Below are 19,561 nucleotides of genomic sequence, written 5' to 3' on the forward strand. Positions count from 1 at the left end.
GCTCACTGTCTCTGCTCTACAGCAGTATACCTATTCAGAAACAAAGGAACCAGGAAGAGGAATGAAACGCTGCGTGTGTTCGGCCTCTTACCTCGTACAGCTCTGCTCTGACTGGCTGTCTGCAGTCCAGCTCTGGTTCTGGGTCTTTCTCCACACTGGGGACAGGAGGGGTCTCCTGATGGAGGGCTCTGCTCCCAGTATGAGGTGATGCACTGTCTGCAGAACCAGTGTCCACAGCTGGTAGAGACTGGATCCTTCAGGACGTCCTGACACAGAGCACAGCTGGACAGCTGCTGCTCCACAGGAACACCACTCTTCCTCTTCCCTCTGTGGAGAGGAACACATCCTTTACAGCACTTTACATTAGAGGAGCTGATTCTCACCAATGGGCAGAGCGTCACCAACGTCTCACTCAAGACTCTTCTCCTCCAGTAGAACTCAGGTGAGGGTGTTGTTTTGTTTCTTTCCGTTAACTGTCAAGTGGGAACTGAGTATTTTTGTTAGTAAGTTTTTGTGTTTCTCTTATTATCCTACGATGCTGTGATGTGTGGCTGTGGATAAGAACATATGAAGGACAGACCGTCTGTTTCTATTTATGTTTTTAGAAAGGGGCGGGTCATAGAAGATTATTTTCTTCTCCTTGCTCCTTTCCGGTCAAAGGTGTGTTTATAGAGACATGTTTTGTAAATGTTTGTTATACATGAAGTTATGCATACCATGAACGGAACAAATACAAATGAAATGAATTGAAAGATGAAATGTGTCACGCTGCAGGAACACGCAGGTGACATGAATTTCACCTCTTCACTTTCTTGGTGTAGCCAGGCACGGATCTGGGTCTTTGCATTGACTCTACATGTAATCACACAAAGCTCTGTTATATCTGCTAATGCTAAACACAACCAGCTCACCAGGTCATCACTATTAAAGACATTATACATTATAAGACATAATAAAAGATAAGTGAGAGGACGCTGGCGTTGCTTGTTCGCCGCTTCTCCGTCTGCGTTTTAACTTTTCTTGCCTTGTAAAAAGTGTTCGTTTTGACTGCTGGATTATATACAGGACTGTCTCAGAAAATTAGAATATTGTGATAAAGTTCTTTATTTTCTGTAATGCAATTAAAAAAACAAAAATGTCATACATTCTGGATTCATTACAAATCAACTGAAATATTGCAAGCCTTTTATTATTTTAATATTGCTGATTATGGCATACAGCTTAAGAAAACTCAAAAATCCTATCTCAAAAAATTAGAATAGTTCCTCAGACCAAGTAAAAAAAAAAGATTTATAACAGCAAAACACAATCAAACATTTGAAAATGTCCATTAATGCACTCAGTACTTGGTTGGGAATCCTTTTGCACGGATTACTGCATCAATGCGGCGTGGCATGGAGGCAATCAGCCTGTGGCATTGCTGAGGTGTTATGGATGCCCAGGATGCTTCAATAGCGGCCTTTAGCTCATTAGCATTGTTGGGTCTGGTGTCTTTCAGCTTCTTCTTCACAATACCCCACATATTCTCTATGGGGTTCAGGTCAGGGGAATTTGCAGGCCAATCGAGGACAGTAATGCCATGGTCAGTACACCAGTTACTGGTGGTTTTGGCACTGTGGGCAGGTGCCAGATCATGCTGGAAAATGAATTCCTCATCTCCATAGAGCTTTTCAGCAGACGGAAGCATGTAGTGCTCTAAAATCTCTTGGTACACAGCTGCATTTACTCTGGGCTTGATGAAACACAGTGGACCAACACCAGCAGCTGACATGGCTCCCCAAACCATCGCTGACTGTGGGAACTTCACACTGGATTTCAAGCAACTTGGATTTTGCTCCTCTCCAGCCTTTCTCCAGACTCTGGTGCCTTGACTTCCAAATGAAATACAAAACTTGCTTTCGTCTGAAAAGAGGACTTTGGACCACTGTGCAACTGTCCAGTGCTTCTTTTCCTTAGCCCAAGTCAGACGCCTCTTCCGTTGTCTTGAGTTCAGAAGTGGCTTGACCATGGGAATACGGCTATTGTAGCCCATTTCCCGGACACGTCTGTGAACAGTGACTTTTGATACCTGGACTCCAGCTTCAGTCCACTGTCTTTGAAGCTCCCCCAAATTCTGGAAGCGACTCTTCTTCACAATGCTGTTAAGGCTGCGGTCATCTCTCTTGGTTGTGCAGCGTTTCCTGCCACATTTCCCCCTTCCAACAGACTTTTTGTGGATGTGCTTTGAAACTGCACTCTGTGAACAGCTTGCTCTTTGAGAAATGTCTTTTTGTGTCTTACCCTCCTGATGGAGGGTGTCAATGACGGTCCTCTGGACAGCAGTCAGATCAGCAGTCTTCCCCATACTTGTGATTTAGTTTACTGAACCAAGCTGAGTGTTTTTCAAGGCTCAGGAAACCCTTGCAGGTGTTTCGAGTTAATTAGACGATTCAAGTGATTCGTTGAACACCCTACTAGTATACTTTTTCATGATATTCTAATATTTAGAGATAGGATATTTGAGTTTTCTTAAGCTGTATGCCATAATCAGCAATATTAAAATAATAAAAGGCTTGCAATATTTCAGTTGATTTGTAATGAATCCAGAATGTATGACATTTTTGCTTTTTTAATTGCATTACAGAAAATAAAGAACTTTATCACAATATTCTAATTTTCTGAGACAGTCCTGTATAGCCTACTGTTCTGTCACAACTGTGATGATCGCGTTGTTCAGTTTTTTCATCTGGCTACTCACCATTTCTGTAGATCAGCTGTCTGGGGCTAGCTACCTGTCAGCTGTTAGCATCGACAGCCGCCGAATCCCATTTTTACCCTGGGTTTTTGGCTCGGACTTCCACCTCTCTCGCCACCTGGATTATCCCTAAACCGGATTGACTGTTGCCTTGAGGGCCGAACTGTCCGTGAGTTAGCTCCGATCATTGCACCGCGGAGTGCTGTTGCTTGAGGCTCGGTCGCTAGCCGGTTAGCTGCTGTGGATATGGTGCTTCAATACTCTGCTCTCCAACTTCGGAGTTTCTTCAGCTCTACTGCACCAGTCTGCCTGGATGCCATCAGATCATCAGGACTCTTGCAGCGCCCCCGCTACATACACAGATCATCCCGCTACAAATTTATTCACACAAATTCTAGTATTCCTGTGGTACAATCGGCTCTGCATTTCCGTGTTGCTTGTCGACGTCATCTAAACACACGTTACGTGCGCACCAGCTGTTTGAAGCCCCTGGCCTGCTCTGACAGTAGCACTCCTCCTGTCTCCTCTGCAGCCACCTTCATGCTGCTCAATACCCGCTCCCTCAACAATAAAGCACTACTCATCCATGACATCATCATTGATAGGAAACTTGATTTCTTATGTTTAACGGAGACATGGCAGAACCAGCAGGATTTCTTCGCTCTCAACCAAGCTACTCCCCCAGGCTACGTTTACCTCCATAAACCTCGCTCCACGGGCCGCGGCGGCGGGCTGGCTGTCATCCACCGAGCAGGCATCCGGGTCAGGGAGATTCCCTCTCCACATATCACATCATTTGAGTGTATTACATTCTCGCTCTCCGGATCACCTCTACTTCAGGTTGCCCTGATTTACCGCCCCCCCAAAGCTTCCACCACCTTCATGTCCGAGTTGAGTGAGCTTCTGTCCTCTCTCTGCTCTAAATCACCTTCCACCTATCTGCTGGGAGATTTTAACATCCACGTCGACTCCACCAGCTGTAGCTTTGCCGCAGAATTTCTGTCACTTCTGGACTGCCTCAACATAACACAGCATGTCCAGGGCCCCACCCACTCCAAAGGTCACACGCTGGATCTAGTCTGCTCCACTGGTGCCCCCCCCTCTCACCTGCAGCGCCTAGACCTGGCAGTATCAGACCACCATGCCATCATCTTCACCATCCCCATCCCCCTGCCTAGGCAGCGCCCCAGGCGCACAATCACCTTTAGAGACACCAAATCAGTGAGTGCATCAGCCCTATCAGACCTCCTCATAACCCACATGGCCCCGGCTCTCTCCGACACTTCGCCGGACGTGTTGGTGGCCCGCTACAACACTACCCTCTCTCTCAGCCTGGACTCTCTGGCTCCCCTCAGAAGCCGGACGGTGTCTTTTCTCCGCCCGGCACCATGGTTCACCTCTGATCTTCGCACAATGAAGCAAACTGGTCGTCGGCTGGAGCGGCTTTCCAGACGAACTGGCCTCACCGTCCATTGTATGGCCTTGGTGGACCATGTGAGGTCCTACAAGGAGGCTCTCTCCAAGACCAAGACCGCCTACTACTCCTCCCTCATCACTTCACAACAAAATCACCCCAGATCCTTGTTCTCCACCATCAACCGACTGCTCCACCCCCTCCCTGCCACGTACACTGCTGAAGCTCCTGACCTCTGCTCCAAATTCCTCAACTTTTTTCAGGCTAAGGTGATCTCCATTCATCAACAACTCCTGGTGCCCGCCCCCTCCCCCTCTCTGCACTGGCCCCTGACACAGAAATGCACACTCCCAGCTCAACCCCTCAATCCCCAATGCTCTCTCTCCTCCTTCTCCCCAGTGGATGTTCCACTGGTCTCGAAGCTGGTGACCAATGCTAAGGCCTCCACCTGCTCCCTTGACCCCATGCCCACGGTGCTGGTCAAGGCCTGCCTTCCCACCCTCTGCCCCATCATAACAGACATCATCAACTCCTCTCTGTCATCTGGAATAGTTCCCTCCTGCTTCAAAACCGCCTCCATCACTCCCATCCTCAAGAAGCCTGGTCTTGACCCTGAGGAGCTGAACAACTACCGACCGATCTCCAACCTTCCTTTCCTTAGTAAAACCTTGGAAAGAGCAGTCGCTAAATAAAACCGCTTCTTAAAAAGCACAACCTCGATCCAGAGGTTTTAGCCAACTATAGACCTATTTCTAATCTTCCGTTCCTCTCAAAAATTCTTGAGAAAGCAGTCGCAAAACAGCTGTGTGATTACTTAAAAAACTATGATTTATTTGAAGATTTTCAGTCTGGCTTTAGAACACAACATAGCACAGAGACAGCTCTGGTTAAAGTCACAAATGACATTCTAATAGCCTCAGACAAGGGACTTGTCTCTATTCTTGTCTTGCTCGATCTTAGTGCTGCATTTGATACTATCGACCATGATATCCTATTGCAAAGACTAGAGCACTTAGTTGGCATACAGGGAACTGCTTTAGGCTGGTTTAGGTCCTATCTATCTGAACGCTCTCAGTTTGTACGTGTCAACGATGAATCTTCCATGCAAACCAAAGTTAGCCATGGAGTGCCACAGGGCTCAGTGCTTGGACCTATTTTGTTCACCCTATATATGCTTCCGTTAGGCAATATTATAAGGAATCATTTTGTAAACTTTCATTGTTATGCGGATGATACTCAACTATATTTATCAATCAAGCCTGATGAAATTAATCATCTAAATAAAATTCAAGACTGCCTCAAGGACTTAAAAACGTGGATGACCTTACATTTTTTTATGTTAAACACGACCAAAACTGAAGTTATTTTACTTGGCTCGAAGAATCTATGAAACAAATTATCTAAAGATATATTAACTATGGATGGCATTAATTTGGCCTCCAGTGAGACTGTAAGGAATCTTGGTGTTATATTTGATCAGGATTTATCCTTTAACACCCACATAAAATCAATTTCAAGGACCGCCTACTTCCATCTACGTAACATTGCAAAAATCAGGCATATCTTGCCTCAAAACGATGCAGAGAAACTAGTCCATGCATTTGTTACTTCAAGGCTGGATTATTGTAACTCCTTATTATCAGGGTGTACCAAGAAGTCAGTCAAGTCGCTTCAGCTGATTCAAAATGCTGCAGCTCGTGTACTAACCAGAGTTAGGAAAAGGGACCACATTACTCCTGTTCTGGCTGCCTTACACTGGCTCCCTATAGAACACAGGATAGAATTTTAATTTTTTCTTCTCGCCTACAAAGCCCTTAATGGGCAGGCGCCTTCTTACCTTAAAGAACTCATTATACCCTATTGTCCTACTAGGGCATTGCGTTCCAAGAATGCAGGGCTGTGGTTGTTCCTAGAGTCTCTAAAAGTACAATGGGAGCCAGAGCCTTTTCTTATCAAGCTCCACTTTTGTGGAATCAGCTTCCAGTTTGTGTTCGGGCGGCAGACACCCTATCCGTTTTTAAGAGTGCGCTTAAGACCTTCCTTTTTGATAAAGCTTATAGTTAGGGCTGATTAGATTCAGCCCCTAGTTTTGCTCATATAGGCTTAGTTTGTCGGGGGACATCTTACTTATTCCTTCTCTCTGTCTATACCTGTGTACTCTCATGTTCCGATTAACCCAGCTTCCCCAAATTTCTTTCTTTTTGGTGTCTATATACGCCGGGATCCGGAGTCATGGATGATCCTGCGGTCCTGTGTCATGGATTGCGAGTCCTGGATCTTGAGTCGTGGCTGTGGTCCTGGATCATAAGTCCTGGATGGATATACTCGTGGATTCATCTTCCTATTATACACACATGCATTTCCAAACATTTGGTCTACCTATGTTGCAAATGTATTATCTTTTCAATTTACACACGGCATCTATTGCACGTCTGTCCGTCCTGGGAGAGGGATCCCTCCTCTGTTGCTCTCCCTGAGGTTTCTCCATGTTCCCCTTTAAACTGTGGGTTTTCTCTGGAAGTTTTTCCTTGTACGATGTGAGGGTCTAAGGACAGAGGGTCTAAGGACAGAGGGTGTCGTATTGTCATACTGATATTCTGTACAAACTGTGAAGACCACTGAGACAAATGTAACATTTGTGATATTGGGCTATATAAATAAACATTGATTGATTGATTGATTGATTGATTGAGTCGCCGCCCAGCTTCATCAACATCTGTCCAACCATGAGCTCTACGAACCCCTACAGTCAGCCTACAGAGCACATCACAGCACAGAGACCGCCCTCCTCAAGATCACTAATGACCTCCTTCTCGCTGCTGACTCCGGACAAATCAGTATTCTCATCCTCCTCGACCTCTCTGCGGCCTTTGACACCGTTTCTCATACAGTCCTCCTGAAATGCCTCTCCGACAGCCTTGGCATCACTGGCACAGCTCTGTCATGGTTTCAGTCCTATCTCTCAACCAGGGCTCAGTTTGTCAGCATCAGCGGTTCATCCTCCCCCCCGGCCCCAGTCAACCATGGTGTCCCCCAAGGCTCCGTGCTTGGTCCCCTACTTTTCACCATTTACATGCTCCCCCTTGGCCAGATCATACGTCACTTCGGTCTCAATTTCCACTGCTACGCTGATGACACTCAGCTCTATCTCAGCACCTCACCATCTGCCCAGCTCCCTCCACAGTCTCTGGTCAATTGTCTCCATGCCATAAAAACCTGGATGACAGCAAATCTACTCAAACTCAACAGTAAGAAGACTGAGCTCATGGTTGTGGCCCCCAAGGCACTGCTCCGGAAGGTTGGGGATCTCATCCTCCACATTGACGGCTGTTCCATCTCCCCGTCTCCTGAAGTCCGTAACCTGGGTGTCATCCTTGACTCAACTCTCTCATTTCAGTCACATATCAAATCTGTCACCAAGTCTGCCTTCTATCACCTCAGGAACATCTCCCATCTATGACCATCACTCTCCGATTCCGTGGCCGAGACCCTCATCCATGCATTCGTCTCCTCCCGGTTGGACTACTGCAACGGAGTCCTGTTCGGGGTTCCCAGTAAAGCCCTGGACAGGCTCCAGTATGTGCAGAACTCGGCTGCCAGGGTGCTCGATCACACCAAGCCCTGGCAGCACATCACCCCCACCCTCATCCACCTCCACTGGCTCCCAGTCAAGCACCGTATCACATATAAACTCCTTCTTCTGACCTACAAATGCCTCCATGCCCTCGCCCCCCAATACCTGTCTGACCTTCTCCGCCACCACACTCCATCCCGGAAGCTCCGATCGTCTGGACAGGATCTCCTCTCTACCCCCCGCACCAGGTTGCGGACTTTCGGTGACAGAGCTTTCAGTGTAGCATCCCCCACCCTCTGGAACTCTCTCCCCCCCGAAATCCGCAGCGCCCCAACCTTGGACACTTTCAAAAAAGCCCTCAAAACGCACCTTTTCACCAAGGCTTTCCCCACTATATAGTTAGTTTGATAGGTTTATTTTTATTTTTCCGCTACTTGCTTGCCCCCCCCTCCCTGACCTGTCTGCCTCTTTTCCCCTACTGCCCCCCCCTGCCCGACTTGTGAAGCGACCTTGGGTTTCGTGAAAGGCGCTATATAAATATTATGTATTATTATTATTATTATTATTATTATTATTATTAAGAAACATCTTTAAAATACATATCATAAACATGCCCAAATAGTAAATCATGTTTTGGACGATATATTTAGCTTCTAGTGAGTATTTATCAATATCTTTGCATTTAAAACCATGTTATGCCACTAGGGGTTTAACGGTATCCGTATTCGTCCCGTACCGTCACGGTTCGGACGTCACAGTTCAGCACATGCAGTCTTTTTTTACGAGTGGGAAAAAAGTCTGTCACTCAGGGCAGTATTACACTATATATAATCCAGGGGGCGGTATTGCGCCTAAAAGCCAGCCGCCCGTAAATAACAAATGAAGAACAAGAAGAAAACACAACAAAACCAACACAATACATGAAGAAGAAAAGTTAGCAGCTATGGCGATTGGCGAGTTCACAGAACGCACAGGAGCTAGAACTCACCTGCTTCTTTTAAATCAGCTGTGTGGGAACATTTCGGGTTCACTGTGGACTACAATAACGATGGGGTGCGAGTGGTGGATCGAACGAGGGCGGTGTGTCGGCGTTGTTCGACAGCGGTGCGGTATGCTAGTGGTAACACGTCAAACATGCTCAATCACCTCCGAGTCAGTCTCAGTCCCCAGGGAGAGGGTTTTCTCGACGGCAGGTGACATAGTTACCGCCAACAGATCTGCTCTCACTATTGACAACGTAGACAAACTCATCTTTTTGAAGAAAAACTTGAAAATAGAGTAAAGCTTGAGTACCTTTAGTTAGGCATAATGACCTCACACACTCACAAGTTAATTACACATGTTAGACATTGCTCTTAAAGGTACAGATTTTATTTAGTTTTATATTTATCATTGTATTTATTTTATATTTTGACATCAGGAGATGTTATACAGTTCTGTATTGCCTTTTATTGATTGTGATTGAAACACTTTCTTATTATTTATTTTAATATTTTCAAGACATTCTTTTTAGTTGTACAGCTTATTTAACCTTTCTGTTTGACATCAGCCATTATAAATAATATGACCATCTGAGTGTGTGTGTTACTGTTTCTGGTTTGTTTTTAACTATGTAGTACAGTTAATGATTCCAAATGTTAGAGTTCCTTATTTTCATACCAAAAAAAAATTATGCATTTGGGACTTTTTTTTGCTTTTCCTTGTTGTACCGAAACCGTACCGAACCGTGACCCCCAAACCGAGGTATGAACCGAACCGTGACTTCTGTGAACCGTTACACCCCTATATGCCACTGATACAATGATGCTATAAGTGCATATTGAAATATCCTCAAATAACGTTAGCTTGCTGAACTCTGCTGCCTTTGTTCTGTACTATACTGCACACATGATATTATTAAAGAACAGTTTAATATATTAGATTATATAAAAACTGGATCCTCTTCAGGTCAGGTTACAGCAGGAACTCTTACTTTGTGTCTGAGGGTCCAGGTTCATTACTGAAGTTTATAGGATAGTATTTAGACCGGTCACTCTTCAGAGACAGACAGCTGGGGACTGGAGACTCTGCTCTCTGTCTGTGGAAACAACACATGTTTTAAACATCATTAGTTCATTCAGAGAGCAGTGTGTTGATTAGATAGATACACACTCCTACCACAAGGTGTCGCCACATAGTTGTGATCTATGTTTAAATCCATATGTAAGGTAAAAGAGCTGAACAAGACCACTTGATTAAAGATGGCTAAGACTTTAGCACGGAGCACGAGTCAGTTCATCAATAGACCAACAAACTAAACATGGTACCAGCAATAAATGATGATGTAAAATAAAAACACATTAAGTGAGGAGTTGCGACATGGATTCATTAAAGCCACCGGAGACGCTAAAACTTTTGGGAAATGTCGACAGCAACTGGCGGACCTTCAAGCAGCAGTTCCAGCTTTACATCGCGGCCATGGGACTGGAAACTAAGCCGGATGCTAGGAAGGTAGCGCTACTGCTAACTATAGCAGGCCCACAGGCGATAGAAGTGTACAATACTTTTGTGTATGAAGAGCAGGCTGATAAAAACACACTGGATAAAGTGCTCGAGAAATGTGATGCCCACTGCTCTCCCAGAAAGAACGAAACATACGAGAGATATGTATTCCGTTCACGTGTGCAGCAGCATGAGCCTTTTGATAGCTTTCTGACTGACCTGAAGCTAAAAGCACAGTCATGCAACTTTGCTACGCTGAGGGACTCCATGATACGGGACCAGATCGTTTTTGGCGTGGAGGATAAAAAGGTCAGAGAAAGGCTGCTAAGGGAAACGGAGCTGACGTGTGAAGCAGTTCTAAACATCTGCCATGCAAGCGAGCTGTCCCAAATGCACGTCAGGAATTTCAGCGAGATGGCGGGCGCGGCTAACGTGAATGATGGCGCAGCAGTTGGTGCGGTCTCCAGCCAAGACAAATGGCGCGCACAGACGCGGCGCGCACAGCGGTCGGAAGAAGGGACATTCAGCGCACAGACGCGGCTCGCAGTACAAACCACGACAGTGTCCGGCATTTGGTAAGAAATGCTCGAATTGCCAGGGCCAGTACCATTTTGCTAAGCAGTCGTTCTCAAAAGGAAAAGAGAGAAAGAAAGGAAAGTCTGTAAACATAGTGGAAGACGATGATTTAAGTGAGACATTTTTTCAACGGATCTGATACAGACTGATCCAGATTTGAACACTTTACTGACGTCAGTAAAGTGACGCTATGGCTATTGGTCAATTCTCCACCTATCAGGGGAATGAGAGGTTGGGCCACGGCCGGCCATCGCTGCTCGAAAGCGCTGGAGACGCTGTAGTACATATGCCAGGCCTATAAGTGGTGCTGTAGTCTGCCACAAAAGCAGCGAAGAAGACTTCCCTTGCATGGTTGCCATAGTTGCCCTTCTGTTTATCCTCCGCTGTGGCTCTTTTCCTCCCTCCTCGAGGCAATCGTCTGCGCCTCCTGCTTTAAAACAAATGAATAATGACTCTATATAATCATATGTAAGGGATAATGTGCAGCGAGGCGGTCATTCTGGGGAAAAGAACACAGACTGGCTGATCAGGAAAAAATAGTCCGTTGTTACTGTTTGAACTAACGTAGCAATGGCAGGAACTGCTTCAATAGTGTTTTTGAGGACCTCTTTGATTACAGATTTGAAAACATCGTTGCTTGCTTTAAAAGTAGCACAATTCATTTTGTCAAACCTTGGAAAGTATCTAGATATCCCTGCTCTAATGCCAAAGGAACTGGCAACTGAATATGTGTCGCCGTTTGATGTCTATGTCTGGACCGCTGCGTAAAAAGGAGGGTTTCTGCCCCGTTTCTTCTCTTCTTACTTCTATAAGAATAAAACACGGAGGACGGAGATCTCTTTTTCTCCCCCTCTTCTCCCCGCTGCAGCCCAGCAGCTGATCTCAGAGCACGCTCCCCTCCCTATAATATATTGTTTGAATATAGCATGATAGGCAGTGCTTGAATTGGAATAAAAAATCAGCAACAAGTATTTGGCACAAAGTCATAGTATATCCTATAATGCTGGTGGGTTTGTCTCTTTACTGTATATTTTAGAAAGGCTCACTGTACTTAAACAAAATGACTCAGGGTGCATCTGAGATTAGAGGGGGTGCACCCTCTAGTCTAGGGGGGTCCGGGGGTATGTTCCCCCGGGAACATTTTTTTTTAAATATTGAAGTTAGATGCATCAATCTGGTGCAATTTGAGAGCAAAATGAAGAGATATAAGGATATCTCTCAACATCCATAATGAAACAACTGTAAACAGATTTACTTTTTCTTTATGGATATAAAAGAAAGTAAAGCTTGACTCCTACTGGCTGGTTAAATGACTCCTCGTCCCTGAGGCCACTACCAGTTTTTTGTGCCATTTTGCTGGATTTATTTGTCAATAGCGTTGCTGCACAAAGTGATAGCCCTCTAGTTTAAATCTACTACCCAAAAAGAAACATATGGAGATGGGTTACTATTTTAAAAAAATTGCAAATCTATTTGGGAACAGTGGGGCCGGGCCTCAAATCCTATAGGGGGGTCCGGGGGCATGCTCCCCCGGTAAGATTTTTTTTTAAATGTTGGACTTAAATGCATCAATCTGGTGCACTTTGAGGGGGAAATAAAGAGACTACACCCATATGAAACAAAAATGTATACATTTAAATAATCATAAAATCATAAGTACATGGCCATAACCAATAACATACAATATCCAATATGAAAAAACATTGAAACTTGTTTATTTATTTGTTTTTGGTTCATTTATAGTTGTGAGTGTGTCTGGGCTCCTGAATCGGCCTCTCCTGTCTCCCTCCTCTCCCCCCTGCTCCTCTTTGAGGCAACAGCAAAGACTAGTTTTAGCTCTCAACAAATTTATCTTACCTTTTTTCACCTAGTTAACATTTTGTTTGTATTATTCATGCATATTTTACTAATCACTACCCCCTCAAATGGAAATATGTGTTTACATAAACGGTGACCGAACCGTTTGAGACCCACTGAGATAACTTAAACTACGTTAACTATCTAAAGACTCAGAGAGTAATTTACCTCACCAGAGCTGTAGTTATCAGCCTCTCAGTCTGACAGCAAAGGACTCTCCCTCCACCTTGTTGTTGAAACAGCTCCTTATATCCGTTAGCGCAGCTAGCTAGCACCAGATGCTAACAACAATACACGTAACCGGTGCGCGCGCTTTCTCGCTCGCTCGCGCCACACATACACCAACACACACCCTCCCGAGCTTGAATGACACACAGAGACCAATCGAGGGCATTAGTATGATCTGTATGAAAGTGGCAATGTCGGCAGGCCACGTCATGTAGACAGCCAGTCACCCTCTGTGAGGCAGAGTCAGACCCACATTTGCGCTGCGTTGCGTTTACAATATATACGTATATTGCCGGCGGCTGAGTACCGGCATTTTACTGAGTACCGGCACCTTGCCGGTACTCAGTAAGAAGTGCCGGTATCACATGGGTAAAAATCAGAAGTGCCGGTACTGCGTACCGGTGAGTACCGGCCCAATTCAAGCACTGGGTCCACTTTAAATGGACAGCCAAACATGAGCAAGAGTGGAAAACACTCAGACAGACACTGACAACTGCACCTGTATTGACATTCTTTGACCCAACAAAGAAGATTAAAGTTTCAACAGATGCTTCAAAGGATGGAATAGGCGCAGTGCTCCTACATGTTGAAGGCGAGCATTGGAAACCAGTGGCCTATGCTTCCAGGTCAATGACACAGACTGAGTGCAGATATGCTCAAATAGAAAAAGAATGTCTGGGACTGGTTTATGGCTTGGAGAAGTTCCACAGCTACATTTATGGCCTACCTTCATTCACAGTAGAGACAGATCATCGTCCACTTGTATCCATCATTAAAAAGAATTTATGATGAAGATGCAGAGATATGACTGAGCTGATCTACACACCTGGAAAGCAGCTGATACTTGCTGATGCTCTCTCACGAGCATCTACAGTGGATAATGTGAGTACAACTGAAGAGGATCTGAAAAGTCATGTGAACATGGTGTCTACTTCTTGGAACTAATCTTGGAAAAATCCCTTGATTTCCTTCTGCTCACCGAAACCTGGCAACAGCCCGATGACTTCTTCTCCCTCAACCAAACATCCCCCCCTGGCTTTAATTACATCACTAAACCCCGCCCCTCCCGCCGTTGTGGCGGCCTTGCTGTAATCCACAATCAGAACATCCAGATCACAGAACTAACCCTCCCCTCAGTATCATCCTTTGAATTCATTGCCTTCAAAGCCCCTCCTTCACTGACAGTCATCCTCATCTACCGGCCTCCTAAACCTCATCCCTCCTTCCTCTCCGATTTCACTGAATTCCTTACACTTGCCTCATCCCTCTCTCAACGTCTGTTACTACTTGGTGACCTCAACATTCACATTGACTCACCCACCTGCAAGCTGGCATCCGAATTCACAACCCTACTGGACAATTTCTCTATCACCCAACATGTCACCTTCCCCACCCATGAGAAAGGACACATTCTTGATCTCGTCTGCTCTACCAACCTCCCAGTGATTGACCTCCACCCTTGCCCATTTCCCCTCTCCGACCACAAACTCATACAATTCACCATTGCCTCCCCCACCCGAAGCCCCTGCCCACCCAGAAACATCACCTTCCGTAATCTACATTCCATTGACCATAACCATCTCTCTGAACTGCTATCGTCTAATCTCCCCCTGGACGCAACCCTCAGCTCCCCTGACGATCTGCTCAACCACCTCAACTCCACCCTACTCACCTCCCTCAACACTTTAGCCCCCCTCAAAAATAAAACTGTTACTTTCAAGAACTCCTCACCCTGGTTCACACCCGCACTGCGTAAAATGAAGCAGCGAGGCCGCCAACTTGAACGTCTTTCAAAGAAATCCTCCCTCACAGTCCATTACATAAGCTACAAACTCCATCTCAATGCATACAGAGATGCTCTTATTGCCGCTAAATCTGCCTACCTCTCCAACATCTTCACTGACCCCTCCCGTAACCCCAGGACCCTCTTCTCCACAGTTAACAAGCTCTTCAAACCCTGTGCTGATAACCTCCCTACTTCTACTTCCGCTACTTGCAGCTCATTCCTCCAGTTTTTCGCAGACAAAATTAACGCCATTAACCACTCCTTCTCAGCTCCATCTGATATACAAGCATCTCCCCCAACCTCCACCGCTACCATTTCTCCCCCCATCTCCCTTGACCTCCTGACTCCTCCTCCCCAGCGCCGCCTTTCCCAGTTCAACCTCGTTACCCCAATTGAAATACTCCATCTGATCGGTTCCTCAAATCCCACAACCTGCCCCCTTGACCCTCTACCCACTCCTCTCCTGAAGTCCTGCCTCCCCGTCCTCTGCCCCTATCTTGCTAACCTTTTCAACTCCTCGCTGTCCCATGGAACCGTCCCCTCTGCCTTCAAAACTGCTGCCGTTACTCCAATCCTCAAAAAACCTGGTCTTGATCCCTCCTCCCTCACTAATTACCGCTCCATCTCCAACCTACCATTCCTCTCAAAAACTCTAGAACGCATTGTAGCCAATCAAATTCACTGCCATCTCCAAACCAACCAGCTTTATGAACCCCTTCAGTCTGGATTTCGTCCTCACCACAGTACAGAAACTGCACTCGTCAAAGTCCTCAATGACCTCCTCACCTCTGCTGACACTGGTTCCCTCAATATTCTCATCCTCCTCGACCTGAGTGCAGCCTTCGATACCGTGAGCCACAACATCCTGCTCACCCGACTCAGGGACATTGGTATTGAAGGTATTGCACTCAGATGGCTCCAGTCCTACCTCACTGAACGATCCCACTTCATCTCCCTCCCCAACCACTCCTCTGCCACAGCTTCAGTCACCCAAGGTGTTCCTCAAGGATCAGTACTTGGACCCCTCCTCTTCATCATTTACATCCTGCCCCTCGGTCAGATACTCCGCCACTTCAACCTGGACTTCCACTGCTATGCTGATGACACTCAGATCTACCTCAGCACCAAATCCCTCCATAACCCACCCCTTACCCACATCGATTCCTGTCTGACAGCTATTAAAACTTGGATGCAACATAACCTCCTCAAACTGAACAGCAACAAAACAGAACTCCTCCTAATTGGCTCCAAATCCACCCTCAGCAAGGTCACTAACATAACACTCACCATCGATGGCACCATTGTTTCCCCCTCCAATCAGGCACGCAACCTTGGCGTAATCTTTGACCCCACCCTCTCCCTCGAACCTCACATCCGCCAAACAGTCAAAACCTCATTTTTCCACCTCCGCAATATTGCAAAAATCCTACCCTCTCTCACCCGCCCCGCAGGCGAACGACTAATCCATGCCTTCATTTCCTCCCGCCTTGACTACTGCAACTCACTTCTTTACGGCATCAGCACTACATCCCTCAACAGACTCCAACGGGTTCAAAATGCAGCTGCACGTCTCCTCACACATGCCAAATCATGGCATCACATCAGCCCAGTCCTCAAAGAGCTCCACTGGCTTCCTGTCTCCCATCGCATCAATTACAAAACTATGGTCCTCACCTACAAAGCACTCCACCATCTGGCCCCCCCTTATCTCACAAACCTTCTCACTCCTTATCAACCCCCACGGTCCCTCAGATCCACCGCAGCCGGACTCCTATCCATTCCCACATCCACACTCTGGAGCTTTGGGGGCAGAGCCTTCTCAGTGGCAGCTCCTAGGCTCTGGAATTCCCTCCCCCAAGATCTCCGTGACTCTGAGTCCCTCACAGTCTTTCAGTCCCGCCTCAAAACACATCTTTTCAACTCTGCCTACCCATAAGCCCCCCTCCTCTCAATCAATTTCCTCTTGACTGCCTTTTTATTTATTTTACTATACTTACTTGTTTGCCTGTCCTTGTTTGTCTACCCTCCCTCATATTGTAAAGCGTCTTTGAGTCGTGAAAAGCGCTATATAAATAAAATGCATTATTATTATTATTATTACTTCTTGACTTCTGTCTGTATGTAGATTATTTACAATCGCTGTTGACGCCAGGGATCAAGAGTTTCAACTTTGTTACTAAGTTTCTTTACTGTGATCATTAAAGAACAGTTTAGATGATCAGATAACATAAAAACTGGATCCTCTTCAGGTCAGGTTACAGCAGAAACTCTTACTTTGTGTCTGAGGGTCCAGGTTCATCACTGAAGTCTGGAGGATTCCACTCTTTAGACCAGTCACTCTTCAGAGACAGACAGCTGGAGACTGGAGATGTGTCCTCTTCCTCATCTTTAAAACCACTCATCTTCTCCAGAGAGATAAACCAGTAACACTGAAGACACACACACACACACACACACACTATAATAACACGCTTGTTTCAATCATAACCATCATAATAATAAACTTGTGCATTCGGGTTATGCAGAGTCAGGCAGCTGTCCCTTTAAGAGAGAGAGAGAGAGAGAGAGAGAGAGAGAGAGAGAGAGAGAGAGAGAGAGAGAGAGAGAGAGAGAGAGAGAGAGAGAGAGAGAGAGAGAGGGGTGGCGCGTGCATGTGTGCGCTAGTGATGGGAATTGCGGCTCTTCTTGGTGAGCCGGATCATTCGGCTCGGCTCACCAAGAAGAGCCGGCTCTTTCGGCTCCCAAACGGCTCTTCAGTTTACCACATATTATTCCTTTTATAATTAAATCAAATGTAGCCCTGTTTTGACTAATGAATGATTTATATGTGTACACATATATCACTTAAATTATTCAATACATCCTTTGTACTGAAGTATTCAAAAGTAAAAATGACATGTTTAATATAAATGATTTGCTGTGGCCAAATGTTTTCATTGCATTGACAGACCCTTGTAACTCTCTGATACCACCCAATGAAAAAAAAGGGGCTACTGTATCGACATTTTAAAATTATATTTAAAGAAAAGGCCCTGACAAAACAGCAGGGCTCTATTTCAGTAACTATTAACTATAGAAATAAAGACAGCAACAGCTGACATCAAATCTTTGCTGAGCCTAAGGATAAGAATAAATAAATAACATAGTGAAAATAAATATATTGCAATGCTCAAAACAGCAGCATCCAACCGTCTCTAATCCTTGGATGTTACATGTCACTGCATGCATGCACGGAGCAGCTGTAGCGCGGAGATGATCATCATCATCATCATCATCATCATCATTCTGTCTTGTATTACTTAACAAAACAAAAAAAACGGCTCGCCGGCTCGTGACCGACACATCACTAGTGTGCGCATGGTAGAGCGAGGGAGAGAGAGCGAGCGGTGGTGTGTGTTTTTGAAGTGAACGAAACAGCAGCAAATGTCTGTCGAGTGTCTTCAAAGTTAAATCTGTAACAAAGACCTTAATAAATGCAACGGCCTCCCAAAGAAGAGCTCGCCTGTCTGCCTTATTGAAAAGTGGGTTATTGAACCCGAAGTTTGTTGCTTCGGCCCTGGAAGACTGCAGAGAGTCACCCCTGCTTCCTCCACTACGGTCTGGGAGCCGACAGGAAAGTTTAACACTTGTTTAAAATACATCAAATCAGTCAGACTTCAGACAGGCCGCTCTTTTGACTGCGCTGGGCTGTCGCATGTTATGTCACTTTGATGAATCAGAAAACAGGAAATAATAAAGTTCACACCACTTGTAGAAGTCTGTTTGGACTCTAGGACGCTGATGTTCTGACATCCAGTAAAACAGAGTAAATAATATGTTAAAAAGCAGATCCTTGTGTTAACACTCACCCTGTTCTCCTCCTGCTCCTCGAGCTTTAAAATGGCGTCTGGCAGTCTGACAAGTCTGACTTATTACTTTCAATTTCAACTTCCCTTCCTGTCTGCAGATCCTCCTCTTGATTCATAACCAGCCTTATCAGCTGAACCAGTTCCCATACAGGGACTCTGTTCAGTGAGATAACAAATAGAGCTAAAAACAAGATCAACAAAGTTATTGAAATAAACATATGAATACCAAAGTGTGAAAATCACCCAGTAAACATCCTGCATTCCAAACCTCACTTAAAGGTCCCTTATTATACTATTTTTTATCAATATATTATAGGTCCAGATATACACAGAACATGTCTCTGAAGTGTTTGCGTGTGTATGGGAGAGTTATATGGGATTAGTTTTGTTTCATAAAGATAAAGCAACACTTTCTCAGAATCAAGCAAAGAGTTTAAGAGAAAAAAAAACTGAGTCAAGCAAAATACATTTAATTTAAAAAATAAAACTATAAATTGCAAACAAATCATTTGTGTAATCATGTAAACTGTAAGTCTTTTTTCTTTGTTTTAACATATATTTTTGTTTGCAGTTCTTGTTCTTCTTTCTCAATGATCAGACTTTTGCTCTCGCTGCAGCTCTTCTCGTTTGCGCTCCCTCATTTTTTGTTTTCGATTTTGACACAAACGTCCCAGGTGGGCGGGACTTTCAGGGGTGCGTCCCCATTGGCTACTCAGTTTTTGAGTGACAGCCCACTACACCACAGATCATACAGTGCAACTCCTGCAGCAAACTCCGGAGTCCACTCGGCCGCGTTTGTGTTGGTGCCTCCTGGGGAGTTTCATGAAGATATCGGACTTATCTTATGGATTGCTGTGCATTAGACTTGTGTTGTGTAGTTTATACTTTATTCCAACTTGATTTGCTTTATTAAACCTAGGCTGCATACCAACACAATTAGAAACATGCTCACATCTTACTATGTTGGTCTGAAGAGCTGAAGCATTCATACAAAATGGATAAAAACTGTGTTGTCTCATTCTTTATCGTGTGAGAAAATGATATACATTTAGCATTACAAATT

General features: G+C 45.2%; 1 protein-coding gene across 1 annotated transcript in view; it reads right to left on the reverse strand.

The window, feature by feature from the left end:
- Positions 1 to 18,541, reverse strand: part of LOC307038375 (protein NLRC3-like) — a 42,712-nt gene extending 24,171 nt beyond the window's left edge. Inside the window, exons 1-4 of the mRNA XM_079696277.1 lie at positions 18,499 to 18,541; positions 16,925 to 17,079; positions 9,695 to 9,799; positions 92 to 327 (exon numbers count right to left, since the gene is read on the reverse strand). Of these exons, the coding sequence (XP_079552403.1) occupies positions 92 to 327; positions 9,695 to 9,799; positions 16,925 to 17,052 (469 nt within the window). The 5' untranslated portion in view covers positions 17,053 to 17,079; positions 18,499 to 18,541. The remainder of the gene's footprint in view (positions 1 to 91; positions 328 to 9,694; positions 9,800 to 16,924; positions 17,080 to 18,498) is intronic.
- Between the last annotated feature and the right edge of the window lie 1,020 nt (positions 18,542 to 19,561).

The sequence above is a fragment of the Notothenia rossii genome (genome assembly GCF_949606895.1).
Source record: "Notothenia rossii genome assembly, contig: SUPER_4_unloc_1, whole genome shotgun sequence".
In the NCBI taxonomy this organism is placed as follows: Eukaryota; Metazoa; Chordata; class Actinopteri; order Perciformes; family Nototheniidae; genus Notothenia; species Notothenia rossii.